General features: G+C 34.1%; 3 protein-coding genes across 5 annotated transcripts; 1 reads left to right on the top strand and 2 right to left on the bottom strand.

The window, feature by feature from the left end:
* On the top strand, positions 4,838–6,879 carry LOC109726034 (probable mediator of RNA polymerase II transcription subunit 26a). Its single transcript, XM_020255464.1, has 8 exons — positions 4,838–5,209; positions 5,492–5,560; positions 5,678–5,760; positions 5,867–5,919; positions 6,005–6,127; positions 6,226–6,461; positions 6,557–6,653; positions 6,752–6,879. The coding sequence occupies exons 1-8, from the start codon at positions 4,838–4,840 to the stop codon at positions 6,877–6,879; spliced, it is 1,161 nt and encodes a 386-aa protein (XP_020111053.1).
* LOC109725454 lies at positions 7,878–8,918 on the bottom strand. The gene is made up of 2 exons (XM_020254646.1): positions 8,622–8,918; positions 7,878–8,328 (listed from the first exon to the last, which is right to left on the bottom strand). Exons 1-2 carry the CDS (start codon positions 8,817–8,819, stop codon positions 8,161–8,163), a joined length of 366 nt encoding a protein of 121 aa, XP_020110235.1. The 5' UTR covers positions 8,820–8,918; the 3' UTR covers positions 7,878–8,160.
* On the bottom strand, positions 13,933–23,053 carry LOC109725813 (isocitrate dehydrogenase [NAD] catalytic subunit 5, mitochondrial-like). Of its 3 annotated transcripts, XM_020255183.1 has the most exons (8): positions 22,990–23,053; positions 22,620–22,877; positions 21,333–21,653; positions 15,843–16,004; positions 15,697–15,771; positions 15,030–15,139; positions 14,881–14,953; positions 13,933–14,381 (listed from the first exon to the last, which is right to left on the bottom strand). In XM_020255183.1, the coding sequence occupies exons 2-8, from the start codon at positions 22,788–22,790 to the stop codon at positions 14,190–14,192; spliced, it is 1,104 nt and encodes a 367-aa protein (XP_020110772.1). In that variant the 5' UTR covers positions 22,791–22,877; positions 22,990–23,053; the 3' UTR covers positions 13,933–14,189. The 3 variants fall into 3 exon arrangements, with proteins under 3 accessions (XP_020110772.1, XP_020110771.1, XP_020110770.1); XM_020255182.1 differs by lacking the exon at positions 22,990–23,053 and having other exon boundaries at positions 22,620–22,980; XM_020255181.1 differs by lacking the exons at positions 21,333–21,653; positions 22,620–22,877; positions 22,990–23,053 and adding exons at positions 16,979–17,299; positions 18,458–18,788.

Below are 23,525 nucleotides of genomic sequence, written 5' to 3'. Positions count from 1 at the left end.
ATTGGCCTGAATTTTAAATAGTAGAAAATTTTGTAATATATATATATATATATAGAGTACACGTGCAATGCGCGTCGCATCGCATTTGCCGGTTAAATTTTATTTAAATATAAATTTCAGCTTAAAATGAATTCTGAATCTGAAGTTTGAATTTAAAATTTCTATTTTTTAATTTATTTATTAATAAATTCGATTTGTTTGTGAGTTTGTTTTAAATTTAGTTATAAAAATATGTATTTCAAAACATACAATTTTTTTGTGTATACCAAAAATTAAAAAAAGTTAATTTGATTCCAAAATTGAAATTAAAGCTTGAATTTATAGTTAGATTCATGAATCCAACTCAAATTTAAATTAAAATTTATTTATTTATTTATAAATTTATAAACATATGAATTGTGAACCTACCCATACCTCTCTACCCATGCTTCCCCATCTCTCCATCCTCACCAACTTCCATCTCTCTACATAATATAAAAATCAAGTTAAATTATAATTCATTAGTAATTTCATCAGATTTAATAATTTAAATTATCTTTGATCAATTTTAATTTGGCTAAGTATAAAAAATTTAAATTTAAAAAGAAATTAGAATTTGAGTGAGTCTCAATTCAAAAAAAATTAATAATTGAGGGTATCTGTATATTTTTACCCATATCAAAGAGAAGGATACAATTTTGTGCACGGGATGTATAAATAAAATTTTCACACTTCATTTCAAAAAACAAATTTTTTATAAGCTAATGTGTTAAAAACTTTTACAGCAATCGATATTTGAATAAATAATACACTTGTATTACCTTCGTTTATTTCATTTAGAAATAAACTTAGTTGGAAATGTGAATCAACTAGAATTCGAACTTGGGACCTTCAGTATCAATTACCAAATCTTTTGTCACTTGCGTTAGGGACGGTCGGTATTAGGCAGAGAATTAAAATACGAATTTTACTACTTTTATTTGAAAACTTTATATAAGTGAGAGTCTCACACCCATCTTTGGAAGCTTTTACTAATAATATATGGTGAATTATAAATTTAGTTAATTATATTTGAAATCTAAATTTAGTGAATAAAATTAGTATTACCAGAATCAAACTGGACCGGCTTGTCGAATTGGAGAAAGTCTATATAGCAACACTTACACCACATCATCTATACCCAGCCTAATCACATTTCTTTATTTGAGAGCAAAGTACACACTACAGCAGAATAAAATTATAGGGACACATGTTTGGAACACTTTTGTATAAGTGTCCCATTTATACCAAAACTTTTTAAAAAAATCTACTAATGCCTAAATATAAAGCTCAATCCAACCAAAAATAAAAAATTACTCTACTCAACCCACCCCACCCAGCTCATTTGGCCTGCTTACAAACAGAAAAGAAAAAAAAAAAGAAAGAAAAATCGATTAATATCTCTCCTTCACCCCTCACTCAATCCACTGAAATCCTAAACGAAGAGCCCCTCCCTCTCTTCCTTCTCTGCCACCGCAGCAAAAGAGGTAGAGTTCCGGCGATTGTTAAATGCTTAAATAAGTATTAATAAATTAGTAGCACTCTTTTTAAGTTATACCGACACTCTTTAACTGTCACTATATACCTAGCGACCCCACATATAGCAACACTTTTTAAAAATGTTTGTAATTTAGCCAGCAGCACTTTTTTTGACCTGTACCGACATTTAAAAGCGTCGATATACACCGTTTTTGTTTTAGTGACAATAAAAATAATTTTCTAATAATCATGATGGGATGGGTGGGAAGGATCTGATTGGTTGGAGACGACACATTAGCAATATAATTAGTACATTCTAAACTTTTTTTTGTTGAATTGAGTTAACTGTAACTCCATGACCAGTTCATAGTCTCCAAACATTGGTTTATCTGCATCGGTCACTTGTTTTATTCCAAATAGATTTTTTTTTTTTTGAATTATTTCATAGATACCTTTTTAGGGATCAATAATTTTATCAATATTCCTTTGAAATACGGATGTATGGTGCTGAGCTAACACGACCCACATTCATCGAGGCCAAATTCGAGCATATCGGTCCGGTATGTACCGTATCGTTCTGTGTCCGGATCCATGCCAGCCCACTAATTTTTATTTTTTTAATTTATAAAATTTTTACTTTTAAAAATTAAAAAAATCAAAATATTTTCTTTTATTTTTTAAACTATTAGTTTGATATTATGATTACAAAAGTAAAATTTAAGTTTTAAATATAATTTTTTTTAAAAAAATTAAAAAGTAAAATTTAAAAATATTTGGAAATAAATTAAAAACTTAAAAAAAGTATTTGAAAATTTTTTCTGCATTATTAAATTATTAAGTTATCTATAACATTTAATATATATATATATATATATATATATAGAGATAGAGAGAGAGAGAGAGAGATGCAGGGCTGTGTGTTCTCAGGAGCACGGAGGCCTTCGTGTGCTCACCTGAGCCGTTTTCGATGATGAAATTTTGAATCGACGATGGTCGGTTAGACTGTACTAGGATATTTGAAGTTTCTAGAAAATATTTTTGCTATTTTTTATATCATTTATCTATAAGTAAAAGGTTTAAAATCAATAATTTTAATAGTTGATATCTGCCGTTTCAAGTTTAACGGTGTACAAGTATTCAAATCAGATGAAAGTTTTGATAACAAAATTCTTATAATTATCTACAACAAGATCATCAATATTTCTGATTTGAAATATTTTAGTGCTATATACCACTTTTTATAGATTTTATTTTCACGCGGTAAAAATTATTGATTTTGAATCCTTTCGATTGCTAGGTAAATGATATCGAAAAATCGTAAAAATTATTTTCTAGAAACTTCAAATACACTAGATCAATCTAACGGACCGATCGTCGAATCGGAAATTCCATCATCGAAAACAGACTCGAACACGAAGGCTTCCGTGCTCCTGAGAGCACAGCACGCCGCTCTAATATATATATATATATATATATATATATAGAGAGAGAGAGAGAGAGAGAGAGAGAGAGAGAGAGAGCTAGTCTCCTATACTATCTATAGTATCGGGGCTCCGATACTATAGCCTCGTTTTCAATCTTCAGGTCTTCAAATTAACAATCCATACCATTAAAACTGATCTAGGGTATTTAAAGTTTTTAGAAATAAAATTTTATATTTTTTCGACATAATTTACTTTATGATCAAACCATTTCAAATTTGTCAATTTTCAATGGCTACTATGGCGAGTTTGGAGTTTAACGGTGTAGAAGAATCTAAATTTCTTCAAATTTTGATAAAAAATACTTTAAACTATCTAGATTAAGGTTAACATTCTTGATCTTGAATTTAAAAGTCTTATACTCAAATTTTAAAGATTATTCAATTTTCACCGTCCATTTTGATATAATTTATTTATTAAGTAAACGATGTCGAAAAAAACTAAAATTTTATTCCTAAAAACTTCATATACCCTAAATCATATTTAATGGTATGGATCGTTAATTTGAATGTCCTAGGATCGAAAATAAGACTATAGTATCGGAGCTCCGGTACGATACATAGTATAGTAGCCTAATTATATATATATATATATATATATATATATAGGGAAAACTTCGAAAACCCTCCATGTGGTTTCGTATTTTTTCATTTTGGTATCCTGTGGTTTAAAGTGTATCAAGTTAGTACCCTGTGGTTTTTAAACAGTAAGGTGAAAAAGTGCGAAACCATAGGGTAGTAAAGTGAGAAAGTGCGAAATCACAGGGTACTAACTTGATATATTTTAAACCACATGGTACTAAAGTGAAAAAGTGTAAAACCACAGGGTACTAACTTGATACATTTTAAACCACCGGATACCAAAGTGAGAAAAAGTGAAACCACAAGGGGGGTATTTGAAGTTTTCCTATATATATATATATAGGGTACGGCTTCTATACTCTTATGAGTATAAACTTTTATAAAGAAATTTGCACTTAGAATGATAATGGTCTCCTAAGATTGAGTGGGTTGTTGGTTGAATAGTAAAATCTAACGGATGAAAATGATCAAATAGGTAGATCTAACGGTTGAAAATGTATAAATACAGAAAAATCTATATTTATAAAAGTATAGTAGACGGACTCTTATTTATTGGGAAAACTTAAAATACCACCACTGTAGTTTCATACTTTCTCACTTTAGTACCATATGGTTTAAGGTGTATCAATTTAGTGTCATGTGGTTTCATTTTTATCTTTATATTATCGATTTCACTAATTTTTTTTTGTTAAATCAGTGACAAAGTTAAAACTAAAAGATACTAAAGTGAATATTCAATAAATCTAGATGGGATAACTGAAGTTTTTTTTTGTATATAATTTAACGAAATATTAACGGAGAAGCTGACGAAAAGATAAAAATAAAATCACATGGCACTAACTTGATACACTTTAAACCACATGATACTAAAGTGCGAAAGTGCGAAACCACAGGGATAGTATTTGAAATTTACCCTTATTTATTTATAAATAAATAAACAAGATTTAACCGTTGAACCGTTAGTGGACTCTGACTGTTATTTTCCTAATCCGAGTAGGAAAGTAGCAAATCCTAATAATAATAATAAGGGTTATATAATAATAATAATAATAATAATAATAACTATATATTTNCTCGGACTATGCATGCATCCATGGGCATGCAACTTCCTTCCACCACCCTTGGTCTAATCATCAACTCCTCCTCCTCCTCCTCTCAACTATATATATATACACAGACACCACCAACCGATTAATTAGAACTGTAATATTTCGTCTGTGTTTCTTCTTCTTCTTCTTCTTCTTCTTGCGTTGCTCTTTAATTTCCTGTGCTACTACAATGAGCAGCTGCGGCTCTCTCGATTACTGGAGAAATGTATTTAACAGCACGGAGAGATCTATCTTTGAGATCATCGAGATGTCGATCGCGGTGGCAGCTGCCGACTGTCCGGACGAGCTCGTCCGCCGGAGGGACGGGATCGTGAAGTCGCTCTACAGCTTCCCGTCTGTCGCCGCCGGCAGACCGGAGGAGGAGGCAGAGCAGCAGCAGCAGCAGCCGGCAGTCAGCTTCTGCTGCTCGTCCGGCGGCAGCCAGAAAAGCTCCTCGGAAGAAGAGGCCGACGACGAGCTGCAGGATGCGATCGACGACGCCTTCGCACTGCTCGACGAAGTCCTGCGGCTCAAGAAGATCCTCGACAACAAGAACGAAGAGGTACGTACGTACGTACATACATACGCACGTAACCATGCATGCATGCACGTTAATATAATAATATAATTAATCACTTTCTACGTACGTACGTAGCTAGTTTTAAATGTTTCTTGGGATCTTGATAGTGATTATGGTCGAAATTAAATTAAGTTTAGTTTCTTTATGTTTTTGGGATCTTGATAGTGATTATGGTCGAGATCAAATTAATTAAGTTTAGTTTCTTTTCCAAGTACTGTAGTGAGTAACTTAATTACATGTTCGATCTTATTTGTTGCGTTGCAGAACGAGAGTTCTTTGTTCGAATCGCTGCGGCGCCTGCAGTTGATGGAGCTAACTGTCTCCACCCTCACGGTACGTGTTATTTTACGAAAATAGTGATGATATATATATACATGTTGGAGATCTTAATTCTCTTACTTGGTATAGAGAATTTATGTAACTTGTTTTCTTTCTTGGGTTGATGATTAGGCGACTGAGATCGAAAACAGCGTGCGCGGTGTGGAAGGCCACGGTTCGTTGCGTGTCCGGCAACTCGCCCGCGCCCTGCTCGAGTGAGTTTCTGTCGCAGTTCTACCAATTCCTTGCCGCTCACATCGGTAGATTTTAGTTGAAATTCGGCGGGGAACTGATCGCGGTAATCATTTGTTTTCGTTGCAGCGGCTGGGCGGAATTCGGGAGTGATTCGTCGAATGTTACGGAAGCCGTCGCAGGTAACATTCACAACCAGGTTTTGTCTTCTATTTCAAGTTGTGTTAGGAATTGTATGATGGTTAAGCAATGAACTGATGCATGCAGATGCTCCGGACACGGCAGCGAACCCGTCGGATGATCCATGGGTCAACTTTCCACCTCTGGACGAGGGAGCGTTGCGTGCGATAAATGGCCCTCCGATCGATCTCGACGAACTGTTCAGTGAAAGTGAGTTGCAGCTCTAGCTAGTTCTAAAACTAACCGCCTTTAGTAATATCGTAGGGAATATCGAACTGACAGAATTTCTACTCTGAATATGTGTGCAGATCCTCGAAAGATTCGCAAATTCAAGAGAGACGGCGTCGAGAGAGCTGACGACAGATCAGAAACACCGAGTAGATCCGCAGGGCCTCATAATACGCTGACCGAGAGAGGCAGGACTATCAATGCAAGTTCGAAAACGTCAGGAAAGGACTTGAAAAGATATTTGAAAAGATGTGCTGAGACGATGGAGAAAGACGACTGCGAGCTCGCCAATGAGCCGTCCGCCGTCGCGAAGATGGCAAGTTCCTCAATTTCTCACAGTGCTTGATTTTTAGTCATAACTTTCTTAACAGTTTAAAATGTTAATGCGTTTCTGATGTGTATGTACTACAGACTTGGCAGCAGTGCCCTACCGATGATTTGCTCGTCGAGGCGAAGCTCGAGGCCTCACGGATGCGGATCCGTGAAGGGTATAATCAGGCAAAAGATGGTATGGTTGATTCTCGTCTCCGATCGTAGTTATTGAAGTTCCTTTCGAAAGCATATATTCAAAGCTTGATGCTTACCTGCGCGAATTCGATTGTGCAGAGAAGAAGCGGCGGAGAATTCAGCTTCTCGATCTGCACGACATTCCGAAGCCTGTCAGCAGCATGAAGGCTTGTAAGTCGATGGCTCGTCGAGACCGCCGCGGTTTTACCAATCGGTGGAGGAGATGATGCTGCACGGTATATGTAGCTATGCTGGGACTAAACTGAGTGCCAGAGTTTTACAGAGGCATTCATTCTAGCAGTTGATCTGCAAATGCTACACTGAAGGATGATTTATATACAGTACAAGATGGTTGTTTATTTTTTGTGTATATGGTGGGGTAACTACTTGTAACCAGTTTTTGGGGATAAGGGGAGTCTCAGTCTGATTTTTTCATTCTTATTTTTGGTCTTACTGTAAAAAAAAATTTATTTTATGTTATGATAGTTTGGGGATTAAACCTTTTTATTTTTCAATAAAGAAGTTGATATGTTTGTTATTGGAATTTGTTACGACAAACGCACAAACGAAAACAACCGACACATAGATTTACGTGAAAAATCCTTTGCAGGGAAAACCACGGGCGAGAGAGGAGAGAACTTTACTATCAAACAAAAAAAGAAAATACAATATTCAGATAATACAACCGACCACGATCTCACACTTCTAGAGCAAAAACGAAAAGGAAATTCTTAACGGGTTCCTTCACAAATTTATTTTCTAATTTGGTCGCACCGCGAAACTGTTGGCGAGTCGAAAACCCTAACATAAGTCGATTATCAATTTCGAATCACATCAGACAGAATTTCCTCTTCTTCTTCTTCCTACTTTGTTTTCCAATTTGTTGGAAGCAAGATGCATGCAAATTCGACGCAGAGATTATATGAGAACTAACTAGCCCAAGAACTATCACCTCATGCAAATCAAGAACATTTGTAAGCTTTACATTGTGAAACTGTGGAAGATAAAGAGGGTTGTTGTTTGGTTGTTCGGAATTCGGGACTCAAGAGGGACTCAGTGAAGTCCCAGTTTCGCAATCGCAGAATTAGCTCACTGACTTCGAATACATCACTGAAAGAACATAAAATATAGGACCCGCAAAGATGAAACATGAACAACACATGAAGTGATGACATGCAAGATCCACTTCCGTGTGATGATTCACAAAATGAATAGCACAAGCATATACAATCATCGACAACATCTACCGCTTTTATCAGAAATGCTCGACGACTCAATGGGAGTTAATTGAAACAACATGTCACCAACATTCATTAATACAGTATTAAGAGCTCAAACAGCATCCAGATAAGGCGGAAATACAAGACAGTAACAGACAATCCCCATGATGAGGGATTGGCATGGAACAGCAACAAAACAAGCATAGCACCAAATCCAGCACAGGTAAGAGCAAATACTACTTTACTACTCCCCGGGTCCTTTACATTTCCTCCTCCACCATCTCCTCCTCATTCTCGTACTCGCCCTCCTTGTCGGCACTCCTTGTCGGCAGTGGCAGAAATATGCTCCAGTACCGACTCAATATGGTCATGGATGTCCATCAAAGACTCAAACATTGTATGCATGGCAGGCGGATCATCAATTAGCTTTCTGATACTGTACTGAGTTTGTCCCACCTGCATTATAGATAAAAATTCACTTTTTTCGATCTATATTAACTATGAGTGATCCACCGTCTTTATAAAAAATTTCTGACGTGTAGCCTATGTGGCGAAAAGAGTATTACTTTTCCAAATAAAATTTTCACTGAATCATTTTCCAAATTACAAAATTTTAGAGAGTCATTTTATAAAAAAATTCCTACACAAACGAATCATAAACAAGTAAAAAGCAACAAATATCAAATCCAAAAAGCACTGGGAATCGAACTTTGCTCGATCAAACGCCGCAAAGCGGAGTGCGAGGATACCATCATTCGGATCGAAGGGGAGGGGGCGGAGAGGGAGGCGATGGAGTAGGGGAGGGTCTTCACGAGTGCGGGCTCGAGCTTGTCGTCGTCTGCGATGGCGAAGCGCGTGAGCATCCGATCGAGCAACTCCGCCCTCTCCTCCTCCGCTTTCGCCGCCGCCGCCGAGAAGGAGGAGGGAGACGAAGAACCCTCCGCCATTGTTGCCTCTTTTCGAGTTCTTCGAGAACAAGAAACGTTGGGAAATTGAGAAGGCAAATAGCCTTTCGTTCGGCGGAGATAATTCGCTCGATATATAGAATTAGGCTGGAATATTATTAATAGTAAAATATTTTTTTTTTTGCTATTAAGTTTTTAATTTTTGAATAAAAAATTATAGGATCAGAGTAATGTTAGTCGGTTATATGGCAATCGGAATAGGGATAGGAATAGGCCCTTATCCCTCTCTTTATACCCAAATGCTAATTTTTTATTCGAGAATAGTAGTTCTCGGTTATTCCCACCAACACCTCTATTTTCTATATAAAACTACCTAAAATTGTTCTTATCCCCGGAAACAACCCAATTTTCATCCAAACACTATTTTTCTTATCCCCATACTTATACATATCCCTGTAATAGCTAGTTATTGCTTATACCCGAACCAAACGGTAGTTGAGTGGTCCTCCTAGGGTTGAGTGGTCCCTACTGGATTATAATATTTAATCCAATGGTTAGAAATAATGAAAAGAGTTGATCCAAAGGCTAAAAAACTGATAGCAAATAATAGAATTTTGCTATTAATAGTAGTCCAGTCCAACTCCAATATATATATATATTAGTACATATTTTAATATTAAAATTTATATTAAAAGAATAATTTAGATTTTAAAAATTATTTGTGTTGTTTCGCACTTTCTCACTTTAGTATTATGTGGCTTCATTTTTATCTTTTTGTCAATTTTTTCGTTACTATTAAGTTAGATTATATACAAAAAAAACTTCAGGTATTCCACCTAGATTTATCGAATATTCACTTTACTACACTTTAGTTTTAACTTTGTCATTGATTTAACAAAAAAAAAAATTAGTGGAATCAATAATAAAGAGATAAAAATAAAACCATAAGATACTAAATTGATACAGTTTAAACCACAAGGTACTAAAGTGAGAAAGCGTGAAACCACAAGAGTGGTATTTGAAGTTTTTATAAGGGATAACTTCAAAAACTCTCCCTGTGGTTTCCAACTTTTTCACTTTAGTACCCTGTGGTTTAAAGTGTATCAATTTGCCCCCCTGTGGTCTCGTTTTTCTCCTTTTTTTATCAATTTTATTATTTTTTTTCTCAAATCAGTAACAAAATTAATATTAAAGGGTACTAAAGTAAATATTCGGTAAATCTAGATGGATATCTGATGGTTTTTTGCATATAATTTAACGAAATATTAAGAAAAAAGCTATAGAAAAAATAAAAACAAAACCACAGGGGGGCAAATTGATACACTTTAAACCACAGGGTACTAAAGTGAGAAAGTTGGAAACCACAGGGGGGGTTTTGAAGTTATCCCTTTTTATAATAATTTAGAATACAATCTCACTTATCATCTATAACTAATTAACCATATGCATTAATATTTTTTAATATTTATATCACTATTAAATAATTAAAGATTAAAGAATGAAATTAAAATATACTTGGCATTGAAAACATCTAAACCTAATTATTAAAATAAATACATTAATTTAAAATAAATGAAAAGTTTATTACAATATTAAAAAAGATGAGTAATGCTTTTTATTATCATCGCAATAGAATTTATAAATAAAAAAATTAATTAAAGTGAAAGCTAGTTGTTCTCATTTGTCTAAATTTAAATAATAAATCAACTTAATAGCTCAAAGCTAGTTCTTCTCATTTGTTTAAATTAAAATTAAAAGTAAAATTACATATTTAAAATTTAAATTAAGATTAAAATTTCGAATGCAAATTCAAATATCAAAATAAAAAAAACTAAGTTTGAAATCAAAATTTAGATTCAATTTAAAATTCTAATTGCTAATTAGTTTAAATTTTAGTATTAATTCCGGATTTAAATTAAAAATTTTAATTTTAATTTTGGGGACTGAAGTGAAAAAATTTGAAAACTTGATTGAAAAAAAAAATTAGGGACCAAAATGAAAGGTGGTGGAAAGATTGAGGATTAATATGCAATTAATATTTTTTAAAAAAATTATATGTGAACCCCCACAAACCCCCCAAAATAAGGGGAGGGTTTCTTTTGGTTCCTAAATCATATATTTTAAAATTGGGCTAGGGCTACTATCTTATTAATAGGATAGTAACACTTGTCCTATCAAATATCTAAAAACTAAATTTCATAAATTTTAAAAATTATTTACATAATGATCAAAGTATCGTAAAATTGACTTTTTTTTTTTTTCGTTTGCTTGTTTAACGGTGTAGAGTAATTCAAATTGTTTGAATTTTTGATAGAAAATTCTTTATACTACTTAGATAATATTTGATAACTCTAATCATGATTTGAGAAAGTCTAACCTCTATTTTAAGAAGGTTATTTATTTATGACCGTTCATTTTTTCGACTCTTCAATAGACTTGATAATGATTTTCAAAAATTACAAAATTCGGTTTTTAAATATTTTTTATAGTGTAGATCAATTTTAACAATGTCGATTATCAATTTTAAGTGTCGATCATTCAAAACTATTTGATAGGACAATGGTCCCAATCCTATTAATAGGATAGTAGCCTGACTCTTAAAATTGCTTGATGGCCATGGAAGGATAGGTGATTTTGTGTTCTTTAATAATCATGAATTATGAATCGCATACAAATCTTGATATTGAGTTCAGAAATATTAATCTACAAACTGTAATTATGTAATAATATTTTGAGTGAGGCTACTATGCTTCTGGAAGCACGGAGCCTTCCGTGCCTCCATGTCGTTTTTGCTGTTGCGACTTTCGAATCGTCGATCGGCTCCGTTAAACTTGATTTAGAGTATTTGAAGTACCTAGAAATTAAATTTTACAATTTTTCGATATCATTTGCCTAGTGAACTAAGGGGCTCAAAATCAACGGCTGAAAATAAAAATCTTATAAAACGTGATAATATGACATTAAAATTTTAGATCAAAAATATTGATCTTATTTTATATATTATAAAGAATTTTCTATCAAAATTTCACGTGATTTGAATATTTCTATATCGTTAAACTTGCAAACGGCTCACCACAGCCATTAAAATTATTGATTTTGAGTCCCTTCGATCACTAGGCAAATGATATTGAAAAATCATAAAATTTATTTTCTAAGTATTTCAAATACTCTAGATCAAGTTTAATGGAGCCGATCGACGATTCGAAAGTCGCAACATTGAAAACGATATTCGTGCTTTCAGAAGTATAATAGCCTCACTCTAATATTTTTTCATTGCATCGCATGGATTTCTTAACTAGTTGATATTTAATTTTGAACGCCACATAATCATGCGGTACACTATTCTTTTTGATATCAACCCACACAAATAAATAGTTTTGAACAAGCCCATCGAATCCAAACCCGAACAAAGCAAATTTATTCGATGCTAAACGAATATAGTTTTAAATATAGATATAAAAAATAAATATCCGACGAATTTGAATTCGGATATGAATTTTAACTGTATCCGAACCCAAATCCAAATTAATTTTATATTGTGTGTGTATATATGTGATATTATATTTAAATTTGTATTTTAAAATTTTAAATTCAACGTAATATGCTTTGAAATATTGTAAAGAGAAATAATTGTTTCGGATTCGGATTCTGATTCGGATTTCATATGTTTGGTCAGGTTCGAATTTGTATATGAATTTTTAAAATCGGTCGGATTCGCATTTTGATTCAGATTTCAGATTTGTAGTTGGGCTCGGATTTTGTATATGCACAAGTGTGAACAAACAGTTGTTGGAAGCTGGAAGCTTGATTTTAGCTCCTGGAAAGATTTTGGCATCAAAGAGTTCGTAGGATAGCGTATCCCACCTGCAAAATAATATCTTATTCCAAAATAAAAAAACAAAAAAAACTAAGGATTAAAGGTTGGATATTGTATGTCACTCTATACACATAATCAATCGCATCTATCAAATACTGTAAGCTTCTTGAGTAAATCAAAATTAGATATTGTACAAATATATTCATGCATACGAGCAGAATCTAAAATCTAACTTGGAAGTCGAATAATAACTTATTTTCGCGTGATAATTCTTTTGTGTGATTATTAAAAGCAAGGAATCTGATTTTGCTTAAAAGATCTTGGCATTTATGATCTGACTTCAAAATAATTTATCTTATTTTGAAAAATAACTTGAAAACTGAATACGATAGACATTTAATCACACTTCTCATCTATCAAATACTACATGCTTCTTGAGTAATTTTTTCGTGATTAAAAACGAGTTTGATTTTGCTTAAAAGATCTTAACATTTATGATTTGATAGGATAGCATGTTTCAACTATGAAATAATTTATCTTATTCTGAAAAAATAACTTGAAGACTGAATATGGTTATTCATTTTAGACATATAATCACACTTCTCATCTATTAAATACTTCAAGCTTTTTGAGTAAATGAAAAGGGTATATCAAATAAGATGTTGATGCATCAAACCAAGGCCTAAGTGTAAATTGCCAATGTAGGTCATCTAACATTGAGTCTAACTACTACACTCTTATGAGTACGATCGCCCTCGTACTCATAAGCCGTTTTCGATGATAGAACTTCCGAATCGACGATCCATATAATTAAACATTATCTAGAATATTTAAATTTTTAAACATTAAATTTTATAATTTTTTAATATCATTCACCTTACGATCAAAAAGTCACAAAATTAATAATTTTTAACAGGTATGAAATACTTATTAGTTTAACGATGTAAAAAAATTGAAATAGATTGAATTTTTGATAAAAAATTTATTTACTACCTAAACAAAAATCAATAACTCTGATCTTAAATTGAAAGATCCGATCATCCATTTTTAAAACGTCTTTCGATTTTGACTGTTCGTTTTACTTCCGCTTTATGAACTTTATTATGATTTCGAAAAATTACGAAATTTATTTTTTATAAATTTTAAATACTCTAGATCATATTTAACGGAATAGATCGTCTATTCGAAAGCTTCATCATCGAAAATAACTTATGAGTACGAAGAGCTCTTACTCATAAGAGTATAGTACCCTTAGCCTCTAACAGTTCATATGATCCCATTAGTGAAGCTAAGGCTAGAAATGGTATTTCATATACACAAACATAACAACAATAAAAGTTGAGAGCTAAAAATTAGGAGTTTTGTTTAAACACCAACACTTCAAAAGAAATGCAAAAAAAATTAGCATCAGCATATCAGAGGGTCAATGATTGCTGGTGATTTTGTTTATTTACATAAATCGCGGAACAAGAAAAATAACATGATTACGCGAGAGCATTATTTTACTGTCATCAAAGTGATCTCACAGCGCAAAATAACTGTCGGAACTAAACTTACAAAGTCACCAAACCAACGGAGATGATATGCCTAAGTTCTCAGAGATGATCGCACACGGCTTCTGTAAACTCCGTCGTTGAAGAGCGCCCCCCGAGATCGACGGTCAGGTGCTTACCTTCCGCGATGGTGTCGAGAATGGCGCTGTGGATTTGATCGGCTTTGTCGTTCAGCTTCAGGTGGCGTAACATCATAACGCTGCTCAGCAGGAGGGCCGTCGGATTCGCAAGATTCTGAGGCGTACCATCGGGCAACATCAGAAAGCTAACTAGCATCAATCCCAACATACAATTTACAAAAGGAAACAGCCTAATTCCGGTTTAAGACCCATTGTTCGGAAAATAGAACTGCCGCCTGAGGTGCAGTTCTCGTTGCCGGTTAGAAATGCAGTTGAATGCCATGAAAATGAGCACACGATAACACAATGTGGTTTACTGAAATGCTACGAATGAGGATTTAATTGCTTATATATTGTTGGTCCACCTTCATTATAGCCATTTAACCGTCAGCATGCTCTAGTTTCATGACATTGAAAGGCGATCAAAACAGCACCCACAAAGCAATTAAAGTACTGCAAAATTCGAGCTCCAAATCATCTCACTATGGGTCAAGCATCCCCATGTTAATTTTGTTGCATACGAACCAATCTCTTTACGGGATCTTCTGTTCTTTGGTTCGGGACAAATTTTTCGATGATCCAAAATAAAAAATATGATGGCTGAGGGAATGTACCTTGCCGGCGATATCGGGAGCTGAACCATGTACAGCTTCTGCAAGGGCAATACCTCCTTCACCAATGTTGCAGCTACAAAAGGAACCAGAAGTTAAGCTATCATATGCTTTTATAATTAATTTTTGGGGAAAAATATACTGTTTATTACCTTGGGGTTAATCCCAAACCCCCAATAAGACCAGCACTGAGGTCACTAATGATGTCACCGTAGAGATTCGGCATCACTAACACGTCGAAGAGGGCAGGATTTTTAACAAGCTAAAACAAGACCAAAGTCGGAATAAGACAAGAAAATTACAAAAAAAGGGAAAAGAAAAGAAAAGAAAAAAGACAGTACATCAAAGATTAGTTGCTGAGTTTGAACCCTATTTCAATTACATCCTCAAAGTTACAGATTATGACAAGCTAGTTCCTGAAGCTTGTTCCACATGACAATTATCCTTCATTAGTCTACAATATAAACCAATTCCCCATCAACACCATCAGTAAAATGAAACCAAAAGAAACTTCATGTCGGTGATTTAACAATGATGCTGAAGTGGCATCTCTAGATGCTAGACTGAAAGGATTCAATTTTTATGTTGGACAAATCTTAGGGACAGCCATTGAGAAATGAGAATGTAACTTAAATAGCAGTCAAACTTTACAGGCAACTTTTGTAATTAATCCAAAGATTAATCAGTTGCAATATACAAATAACATCATATAGTCCATGTAGTCCCCAGCAAAATCGAGTAACCTCATCACTAAACAGTTAGACAAACAATACTAAAAGCAACAGAAAAACTAAACAAAAGAATAATTTTGTTGCATACCATCATACAACAATTGTCAATGATCACTTCCTCATAAGTTATTTCAGGATACTTCTCAGCAACTTCACGGCAGCACTGCAGATGAAGTAACAATAAGTCTCCCCTTCCATGTAAGTAAGAAAATGCAGGTAAAATACAATCAATACCTTGAGGAAAAGGCCATCGGTTTTCTTCATGATGTTGGCTTTGTGAATAGCTGACACTCTTTCGCGGCCGTTAGTCTTGGCATAGTGAAAAGCATATTCAGCAACTCGCAGACTCGCCTGACGGGTAATAATTTTTAGACTTTCTACAACACCTCTCACTACCTGGAAATTTGCATATAGATCACAAAAATAACACATCACAACAGGATAATAAATAAACGAGATATTACATATACTGTGCAAAATTACTCATTGGCATATATCCATGCAAAATTCTAAACTTTCACATAAGCACTTCCAGAACTTAATTTCTTGCATATGAAACTTTGGTAAGAATATATCAACCTTACCTGATTTATGGCATGTTTTGACATGGGTACCTCAACCTTAAAGGTATTAATTTTACAATCTAACCTTTCATTACTTTTAATGTCAAAAAATTTCTTTATGTTAGAACCTAGCTGTTGAATATAAAAATAAAAATACCGTTCTCTATTAGCTTAACCTTTTGGAGAACAGCAATTGTTTGACATTCCTTAACATGGTATTAGAGTAGGAGTTTCGAATGTTGCCACGGTCCTAGTGTTATTTAATTTCTTCTCATTTAATTGAATTCACGTCTTAGGCATATTAAAAAATCTCGAGCCCGAACGTGAGTGTTGAATATAAAAATATAAAACACTGTTCCCTCTAAGCTTAAGCTTTAGGAGAACAATGGCAGTTTCACATTCTTTAACACTAGAATTTTTCATGGGAGAAAAAAAAAATTATCCATAAGGTGGTTAGGTTACAGTATACTCTCTCAAAAAAGTTAAAAACATCATAAGGTCTGAAGATACCTAGCGAAATCAAGTATACCAGAAGGTTAGGGAATAAAAACAAAGTTTTGTAGTTCCAAGTACCCATTCTGAAATGGGATATAGTTCAAGTTTGTACATATTAACCTGAACTTTTTTCTAATACTAAATGAACTTGAATTTAATGACTCCCAAACCTAAGATAACAACATTAATATAAGAAGCTACACTTTATACGGACATACATAAATTGGTACTTTAAACGAGTGAATGTAAATAGTTAATTTTGAAGGGATTATAAGAAAAACAGCTGAATATAAGAGTTCTTGAAATCCTTACTTGGTGTTCGAGACCGCTATACTCTCCTTCGGTATTCTCACGAATTGTGATGAGATTCACATCATCATACCGAGTGCGATAACCAGGAAGGCTAGAGCAAGGTCTAACATTGGCATAAAGGCCGAGCTCTTTCCTTAATGTGAGATTCAAGGACCTGTGACCTTTTCCGATAGGTGTGGCCATGGGGCCCTTTAGGCCCACGCCATTTCTCCTCACCGATTCAAGACTTTCCCATGTTAAAAAGCTCTCCGTTCTGGGGTCAACTTTGTCGCTCACATAATGTTCTTCCCATTCTATTGGCACTTGTGCTGCACTAAAAACCTACACTAACACAAATAATATGTAAAAGGATTGAATAGAAATTAAGTCCTCAAAGTTGTTTTGCATAACAAGTTAACAACTAAGTCCTCTTGTTAGTAACCTATCAAAAAGAAGGTGCAATGTCAGAATCAAAGTTTAACTTTACTTTGTTGAATTGCGAGTCAAAGGACAACAATGAAATCAAATCGAACACAAATGAAAATCCAAGGGCGGAATTGAAATCAGAATACATCTAAACAGATTAATATCTAAAGAGCGCCATATTCTCTGATTTGACACTCAATGCAGAATCTTTTCATAGAAAAAAATAAAAATCTAAATTTAGCATCATATCAAACCGATTCCTTTGTTTGAACTAGAAATAGCTAATTCAATTAAAATTGATCACAAAAAGCAATGCTAAATGTTTCTATAATAGAATCGGGGATACGAAATCAAAGAAAGCTAACCAAGTTCATACATAACAGGTAAAATTGTACATAGACACTCAACTATACGCCATTCTGAAATAGAACCCGAACTACATATTTTTGTTCAATCGGCACCCTCTTAACTTTTAATTATTTTGATTTAAATATTCCTTTATTTGAATCAGGAATTTCGACAAAACTACGACTTCATCAATCAGGGATACGAAATCAAAGTAAGCTAACCAACTTCATACATAACAGACAAAACTGTACATAAACCCTCTCAACTATAGACCGTTCTGAAATAGAACCCGAACTACATATTTTTGTTCAATCTGCACCCTCATAACTTTTAATTATTTTGATTTGAATATTCCTTTACTTGAATTAGAAATTTCGTCAAAACTACGACTTCATCAGCCATTAAGCATCAAAATCAACATTTCTATTAGCTAAAACTGGTAAAATCATCAACTTAACAAAATCATCATCGTATTTAATGAAACCCTGAATCACATAAATCAAAACAACTAAAATTTTTGCTGGAGTCTCGACCTATAACATTTTTAAGTGGAGCCGCCAATTTCATAAAGGCCTATATTGAGGGGCCTCCTCGCATTTTTACCTATATCATACAAACAAGCAAGCTCTAGATCAAACAATCTACATCAAAACAAAGTATAAAAAGGGGGGAACAAAAGGATAAGAAAAGGTATAAAATTCGACAATAAAGGATCAAAATCCGAACCTGCTTCACCGATTCGGCGATCTCCGGCCCAATTCCATCGCCGGGGAAGAGCGTGGCTCGGATCGTGTCGCTCGGCGACGCCGCCGCGGAGAAAGACGCCGCCGCGGAGAAAGGCGCCGCGGACGATGCGAAAACCCTAGATACGATTGGGATCCTCGAGCTCCTCCCAAGGAGCCGCCGAAGCGCCATGGCGCACACCTCACCTTTCCCTAGGGCTAAGAAGCGTCGAAGAAGAGATCAACGACGAGGGTTTTAGTTAGTTCCGATTGATCGATTCTGCGAAAATAAGGGTAAAATTGAGTGGAAATTGGCGGAAAAAAGGATCAAAAGATGCGAAAACATGCGATTAAAAATCGATTATTAGGGTTTTGTGAGAGGGAGCGTTTACCAGAGAGAGAGAGAGTTTAGAGAGAGAGAGAGAGAGCTCTAGAGAGAAATATGGAGAGAAAGAGAAGGGAAGGGACTCTTTTACAAATAGACCCTTAAAAACTTTACAATTTACTAAACACTTCTATCGAAATTTAATAAAAGAGCATAAATTTGTTCTGTGAAATTGGTCCATCACGTCACCATGAACCACTGCTCGTTTTTATTATTATCATTAGGGCCAATTGCATACAGGTCCCCGCAAACGTAGTGAATTACAGATGTATCTCTATAAAGTTCAAACTTTTATAAGTTATTTCTACAAAAGTTCTAATATTTTCAGATATGTCCCTCCGTTAGAAAAGTTTAGTTAACCATAGTTAAATACTTTATCTGGATTAATTTTTGATATTTTTATCCCTCTTATATTATACTGTTATAATTTTTGGAGGGACATATTTGTGATAGCAAAATTGAAAATATAAATAGTTTTCTAATAGTTCTTTAACCGTAACAAATTAGAGGGACATATCTGAAAATATTAAGGCTTTAAGATGGATAACTTATGAAAGTTGAACTTTATAGGGATATATTTATAATTCATTATATTTGCGGGGACCTGTATGCAATTAACCCTTATTATTATTATTTTTGGTAAACCTGTGCATAATTTACATAAACTATGAACCATTTTTAGTTAACTATTCAATTTTAAAATTTTTATTTTTTTAATTTGAGTCAATTAATGATATTTTAATCTTAAAATTTATATGTGCTGTTTATTTTCATCGACTTAGTTAACCTAGGTCATGTAATTTTCGCAACTACAAATTTGTTAAAGCAATTAGCTTAAATTTTGATGTACAATTGCTTACTCACAAATCAAACAAATAAAAATATAAAGCAGTAAAATCAAATTTTAAAAAGTTGGATAATTGACTCAAACTGATTTATAGGTTAGATAAGTTTTTTTCTGTATCTTTTTTTTTTCTATTTCAGGGCATGATTATTTCACCAAAGGTGAAATTTAAATTAGAGTAGACTTTTTGGCGAACTAGAATTCAGATAAAATTACTTACCATTCGCTATTTATTTGTGTGACTGTAGAACAAAAGGTTTTTTGTTATGCTATTTTAGTTAGGTGTAACTATCTATATTCTTATTAATTTTGACCAAATAGATCATAAAAAAAAAAAAAAAAAAAAGATCATAGTTTCGACACTGTTTAAAGTTTAAGAAAGAACTTGGCTTACTCGGCTCAAGGTCGAAGATGTTAGTTGCTCCAAAAAAGACAACATACATCATCTGCAAGGTCGATGCCGTCACAGATGCGAACGATGAGATGGAGGCTAGTGGTTGGATTTGGCTTCGCTCTTCACGACACGAGATCGAGACAGTCATAAATGTGGAAAATAAAATTAAGGCATGAGATGAGACTGGGTTCAGTTGGTCATAATGTGAGGTCGAGACAATTACAGAAGTGAAAAATGAGATTGAGGTCTATAGTGAAATTAGGTTTATTAAGTTGTGTGCATATATCGGAGAAGAAGCTGGAGACCTACTATTTTGAAAGAAAAAGCTTAGGAACCGGTAGGGTAATTCGTCCTAAATTTTTGGGACCTGTTTGAAAACATAAGGAACTTTGGGTACCAAAATGAAAAATCGGATAAATTCTGGGGCCATTTTACGCCCAAAGGTGAGAATATGAGATAGAGGTGGATATATATATATATATATATATATATATATATATATATATATATATAGAGAGAGAGAGAGAGAGAGAGAGAGAGAGAGAGAGAGAGNTTTATCTAGGTAGTGAATAGAATTTTCTATCAAAAATTCAACCTATTCAGATTCTTTTGCACCGTTAAACTAGCAAGTATTCCATACCGGCCGTTAAAAATTGTCAATTTTGTGAGCTTTTGATCGTAAGGTAAATGATGTCGAAAAATTATGAAATTTGATTTCTAGAAGTTTTAAATGCTCTACAAAATGTTTAACGGTATGGATCGTCGATTCGGAAGCTCTATCATCGAAAACGACTTATGAGTACGAAGGCGATCGTACTCATAAAAGTATAGTAGCCAGACTCTCTCTCTCTCTCTCTCTCTCTCTCTCTCTATATATATATATATATAAGGTGGTTAGGTTACAGAATACTCTGCCAAAAAAGTTAAAAACATCGTAAGGTTTGAGGATAGCTAGTTAAATCAAGCATACCAGAAGGTTACGGAGTAAATACAAATTTTTGTAGTTTCAACTTTCAAGTACCCATTCTGAAATGGGATATAGTTCAAGTTTGTACATTTTAAACCTGAACTTTTTTCTAATACTAAATGAACTTGAATTTAATGACTCCCAGACCTAAGATAACAACATTAATATAAGAAGCTACACTTTATACGGACATATATAAATTGGTACTTTAAAGGAGTGAATGTAAATAGGTAATTTTGAAGGGATTATACGAAAAGCAGCTGAAAATAAAAGTTCTTGAAATCCTTACTTGGTGTTCGAGACCGCTATACTCTCCTTCGGTATTCTCACGGATTGTGATGAGATTCACATCATCATACCGAGTTCGATAACCAGGAAGGCTAGAGCAAGGTCTAACATTGGCATAAAGGCCGAGCTCTTTCCTTAATGTGAGATTCAAGGACCTGTGCCCTTTTCCGATAGGTGTAGCCATGGGGCCCTTCAGGCCCACGCCATTTCTCCTCACCGATTCAAGACTTTCCCATGTTAAAAAGCTCTCCGTTCTGGGGTCAACTTTGTCGCTCACATAATGTTCTTCCCATTCTATTGGCACTTGTGCTGCACCAAAAACCTACAGTAACACAAATAATATGTAAAAGGATTGAATAGAAAGTAAGTCCTCAAAGTTGTTTTGCATGACGAGTTAACAACTAAGTCCCCTTGTTAGTAACCTATCAAAAAGAAGGTGCAATGTCGGAATCAAAGTTTAACTTTACTTTGTTGAATTGCGAGTCAAAGGACAACAATGAAATCAAATCGAACTATGGGACTAAATTGTTACAAATGAAAATCCAAGGACAGAATTGAAATCAGAATACAGCTAAACAAATTAATATCTAAAGAGCGCCATATTCTCTTGATTTGTACACTCAATACAGAATCTTTTCATAGAAAAAAATAAAAATCTAAATTTAGCATTGTATCAAACCGATTCCTTTGTTTGAACTAGAGGTAGCTAATTCAATTAAAATTGATCACAAAAAGCAATGCTAAATGTTTCTATAATACAATCAGGGATACGAAATCAAAGTAAGCTAACCAACTTCATACGTAATAGGTAAAATTGTACATAGACCCTCTCAACTATAGGCCATTCTTAAATAAAACCCGAACTACATATTTTTGTTCAATCGGCACCCTCTTAACTCCTAATTATTTCGATTTGAGATATTCCTTTATTTGAATTAGGAATTTCGTCAAAACTACGACTTCATTAGCCATTAAGCATCAAAATCAACATTTCTATTAGCTAAAACTGGTAAAATCATCAACTTAACAAAATCATCATCGTATTTAATCAAATCCTGAATCACATAAATCAAAACAACTAAAATTTTGCTGGGGTCTCGACCTAAAACATTTTAAGGGGCCTATTCATAATGGCCTATTGTTGAGGGGCCTCCTCGCATTTTTACCTATATCATACAAGCAAGCAAGCTCTAGATCAAACAATCTACATCAAAACAAAGTATAAAAAGGGGGAACAAAAGGATAAGAAAAGGTATAAAATTCGACAATAAAGGATCAAAATCCGAACCTGCTTCACCGATTCGGCGATCTCCGGCCCAATTCCATCGCCGGGGAAGAGGGTGGCTCGGATCGTGTCGCTCGGCGACGCCGCCGCGGAGAAAGGCGCCGCGGACGATGCGAAAACCCTAGATACGATTGGGATCCTCGAGCTCCTCCCAAGGAGCCGCCGAAGCGCCATGGCGCACACCTCACCTCTCCCTAGGGCTAAGAAGCGTCGAAGAAGAGATCAACGACGAGGGTTTTAGTTAGTTCCGATTGATCGATTCTGCGAAAATAAGGGTAAAATTGAGTGGAAATTGGCGGAAAAAAGGATCAAAAGATGCAAAAACATGCGATTAAAAATCGATTATTAGGGTTTTGTGAGAGGGAGCGTTTACCAGAGAGAGAGAGTTTAGAGAGAGAGAGAGAGAGAGCTCTAGAGAAATATGGAGAGAAAGAGAAGGGAAGGGACTCTTTTGCAAATAGACCCTTAAAAACTTTATAATTTACTAAACAATTCTATCAAAATTTAATAAAAGAGCATAAATTTGTTCTGTGAAATTGGTCCATCACGTCACCATGAACCACTGCTCGTTTTTATTATTATCATTAGGGCCAATTGCATACAGGTCCCCGCAAACGTAGTGAATTACAGATGTATCTCTATAAAGTTCAAATTTGTATAAGTTATTTCTATAAAAGTTCTAATATTTTCAGATATGTCCCTCCGTTAGAAAAGTTTAGTTAACCATAGTTAAATACTTTATCCGAATTAATTTTTCACATTTTTATCCCTCTTATATTATACTGTTATAATTTTTGGAGGGACATATTTGTGATAGCAAAATTGAAAATATAAACAGTTTTCTAATAGTTCTTTAACCGTAACAAATTAGAGGGACATATCTGAAAATATTAAGACTTTATGAGGAAT

Source organism: Ananas comosus, linkage group 20 (genome assembly GCF_001540865.1).
Source record: "Ananas comosus cultivar F153 linkage group 20, ASM154086v1, whole genome shotgun sequence".
Taxonomy (NCBI): Eukaryota; Viridiplantae; Streptophyta; class Magnoliopsida; order Poales; family Bromeliaceae; genus Ananas; species Ananas comosus.
Note: the sequence above shows the minus strand (reverse complement) of the source record. Positions and strands in the feature narration are given on the sequence as shown.

Excerpts from the sequence above, each read along its gene's own strand:
- LOC109725454 (XM_020254646.1), bottom strand. The coding sequence starts at position 8,819 with ATGGCGGAGGGTTCTTCGTCTCCCTCCTCCTTCTCGGCGGCGGCGGCG. Across the intron at positions 8,329-8,621 it reads CCCCTTCGATCCGAATGATG|GTGGGACAAACTCAGTACAG; the intron begins GTATCCTCGCAC and ends TCTATAATGCAG.
- LOC109726034 (XM_020255464.1), top strand. The coding sequence starts at position 4,838 with ATGAGCAGCTGCGGCTCTCTCGATTACTGGAGAAATGTATTTAACAGC. Across the intron at positions 5,210-5,491 it reads TCGACAACAAGAACGAAGAG|AACGAGAGTTCTTTGTTCGA; the intron begins GTACGTACGTAC and ends GTTGCGTTGCAG. Across the intron at positions 6,654-6,751 it reads GTATAATCAGGCAAAAGATG|AGAAGAAGCGGCGGAGAATT; the intron begins GTATGGTTGATT and ends TCGATTGTGCAG.
- LOC109725813 (XM_020255181.1), bottom strand. The coding sequence starts at position 18,646 with ATGGCGCTTCGGCGGCTCCTTGGGAGGAGCTCGAGGATCCCAATCGTA. Across the intron at positions 15,140-15,696 it reads TTGACAATTGTTGTATGATG|CTTGTTAAAAATCCTGCCCT; the intron begins GTATGCAACAAA and ends GTCTTGTTTTAG. Across the intron at positions 14,954-15,029 it reads GGTTTGGGATTAACCCCAAG|CTGCAACATTGGTGAAGGAG; the intron begins GTAATAAACAGT and ends TTCCTTTTGTAG.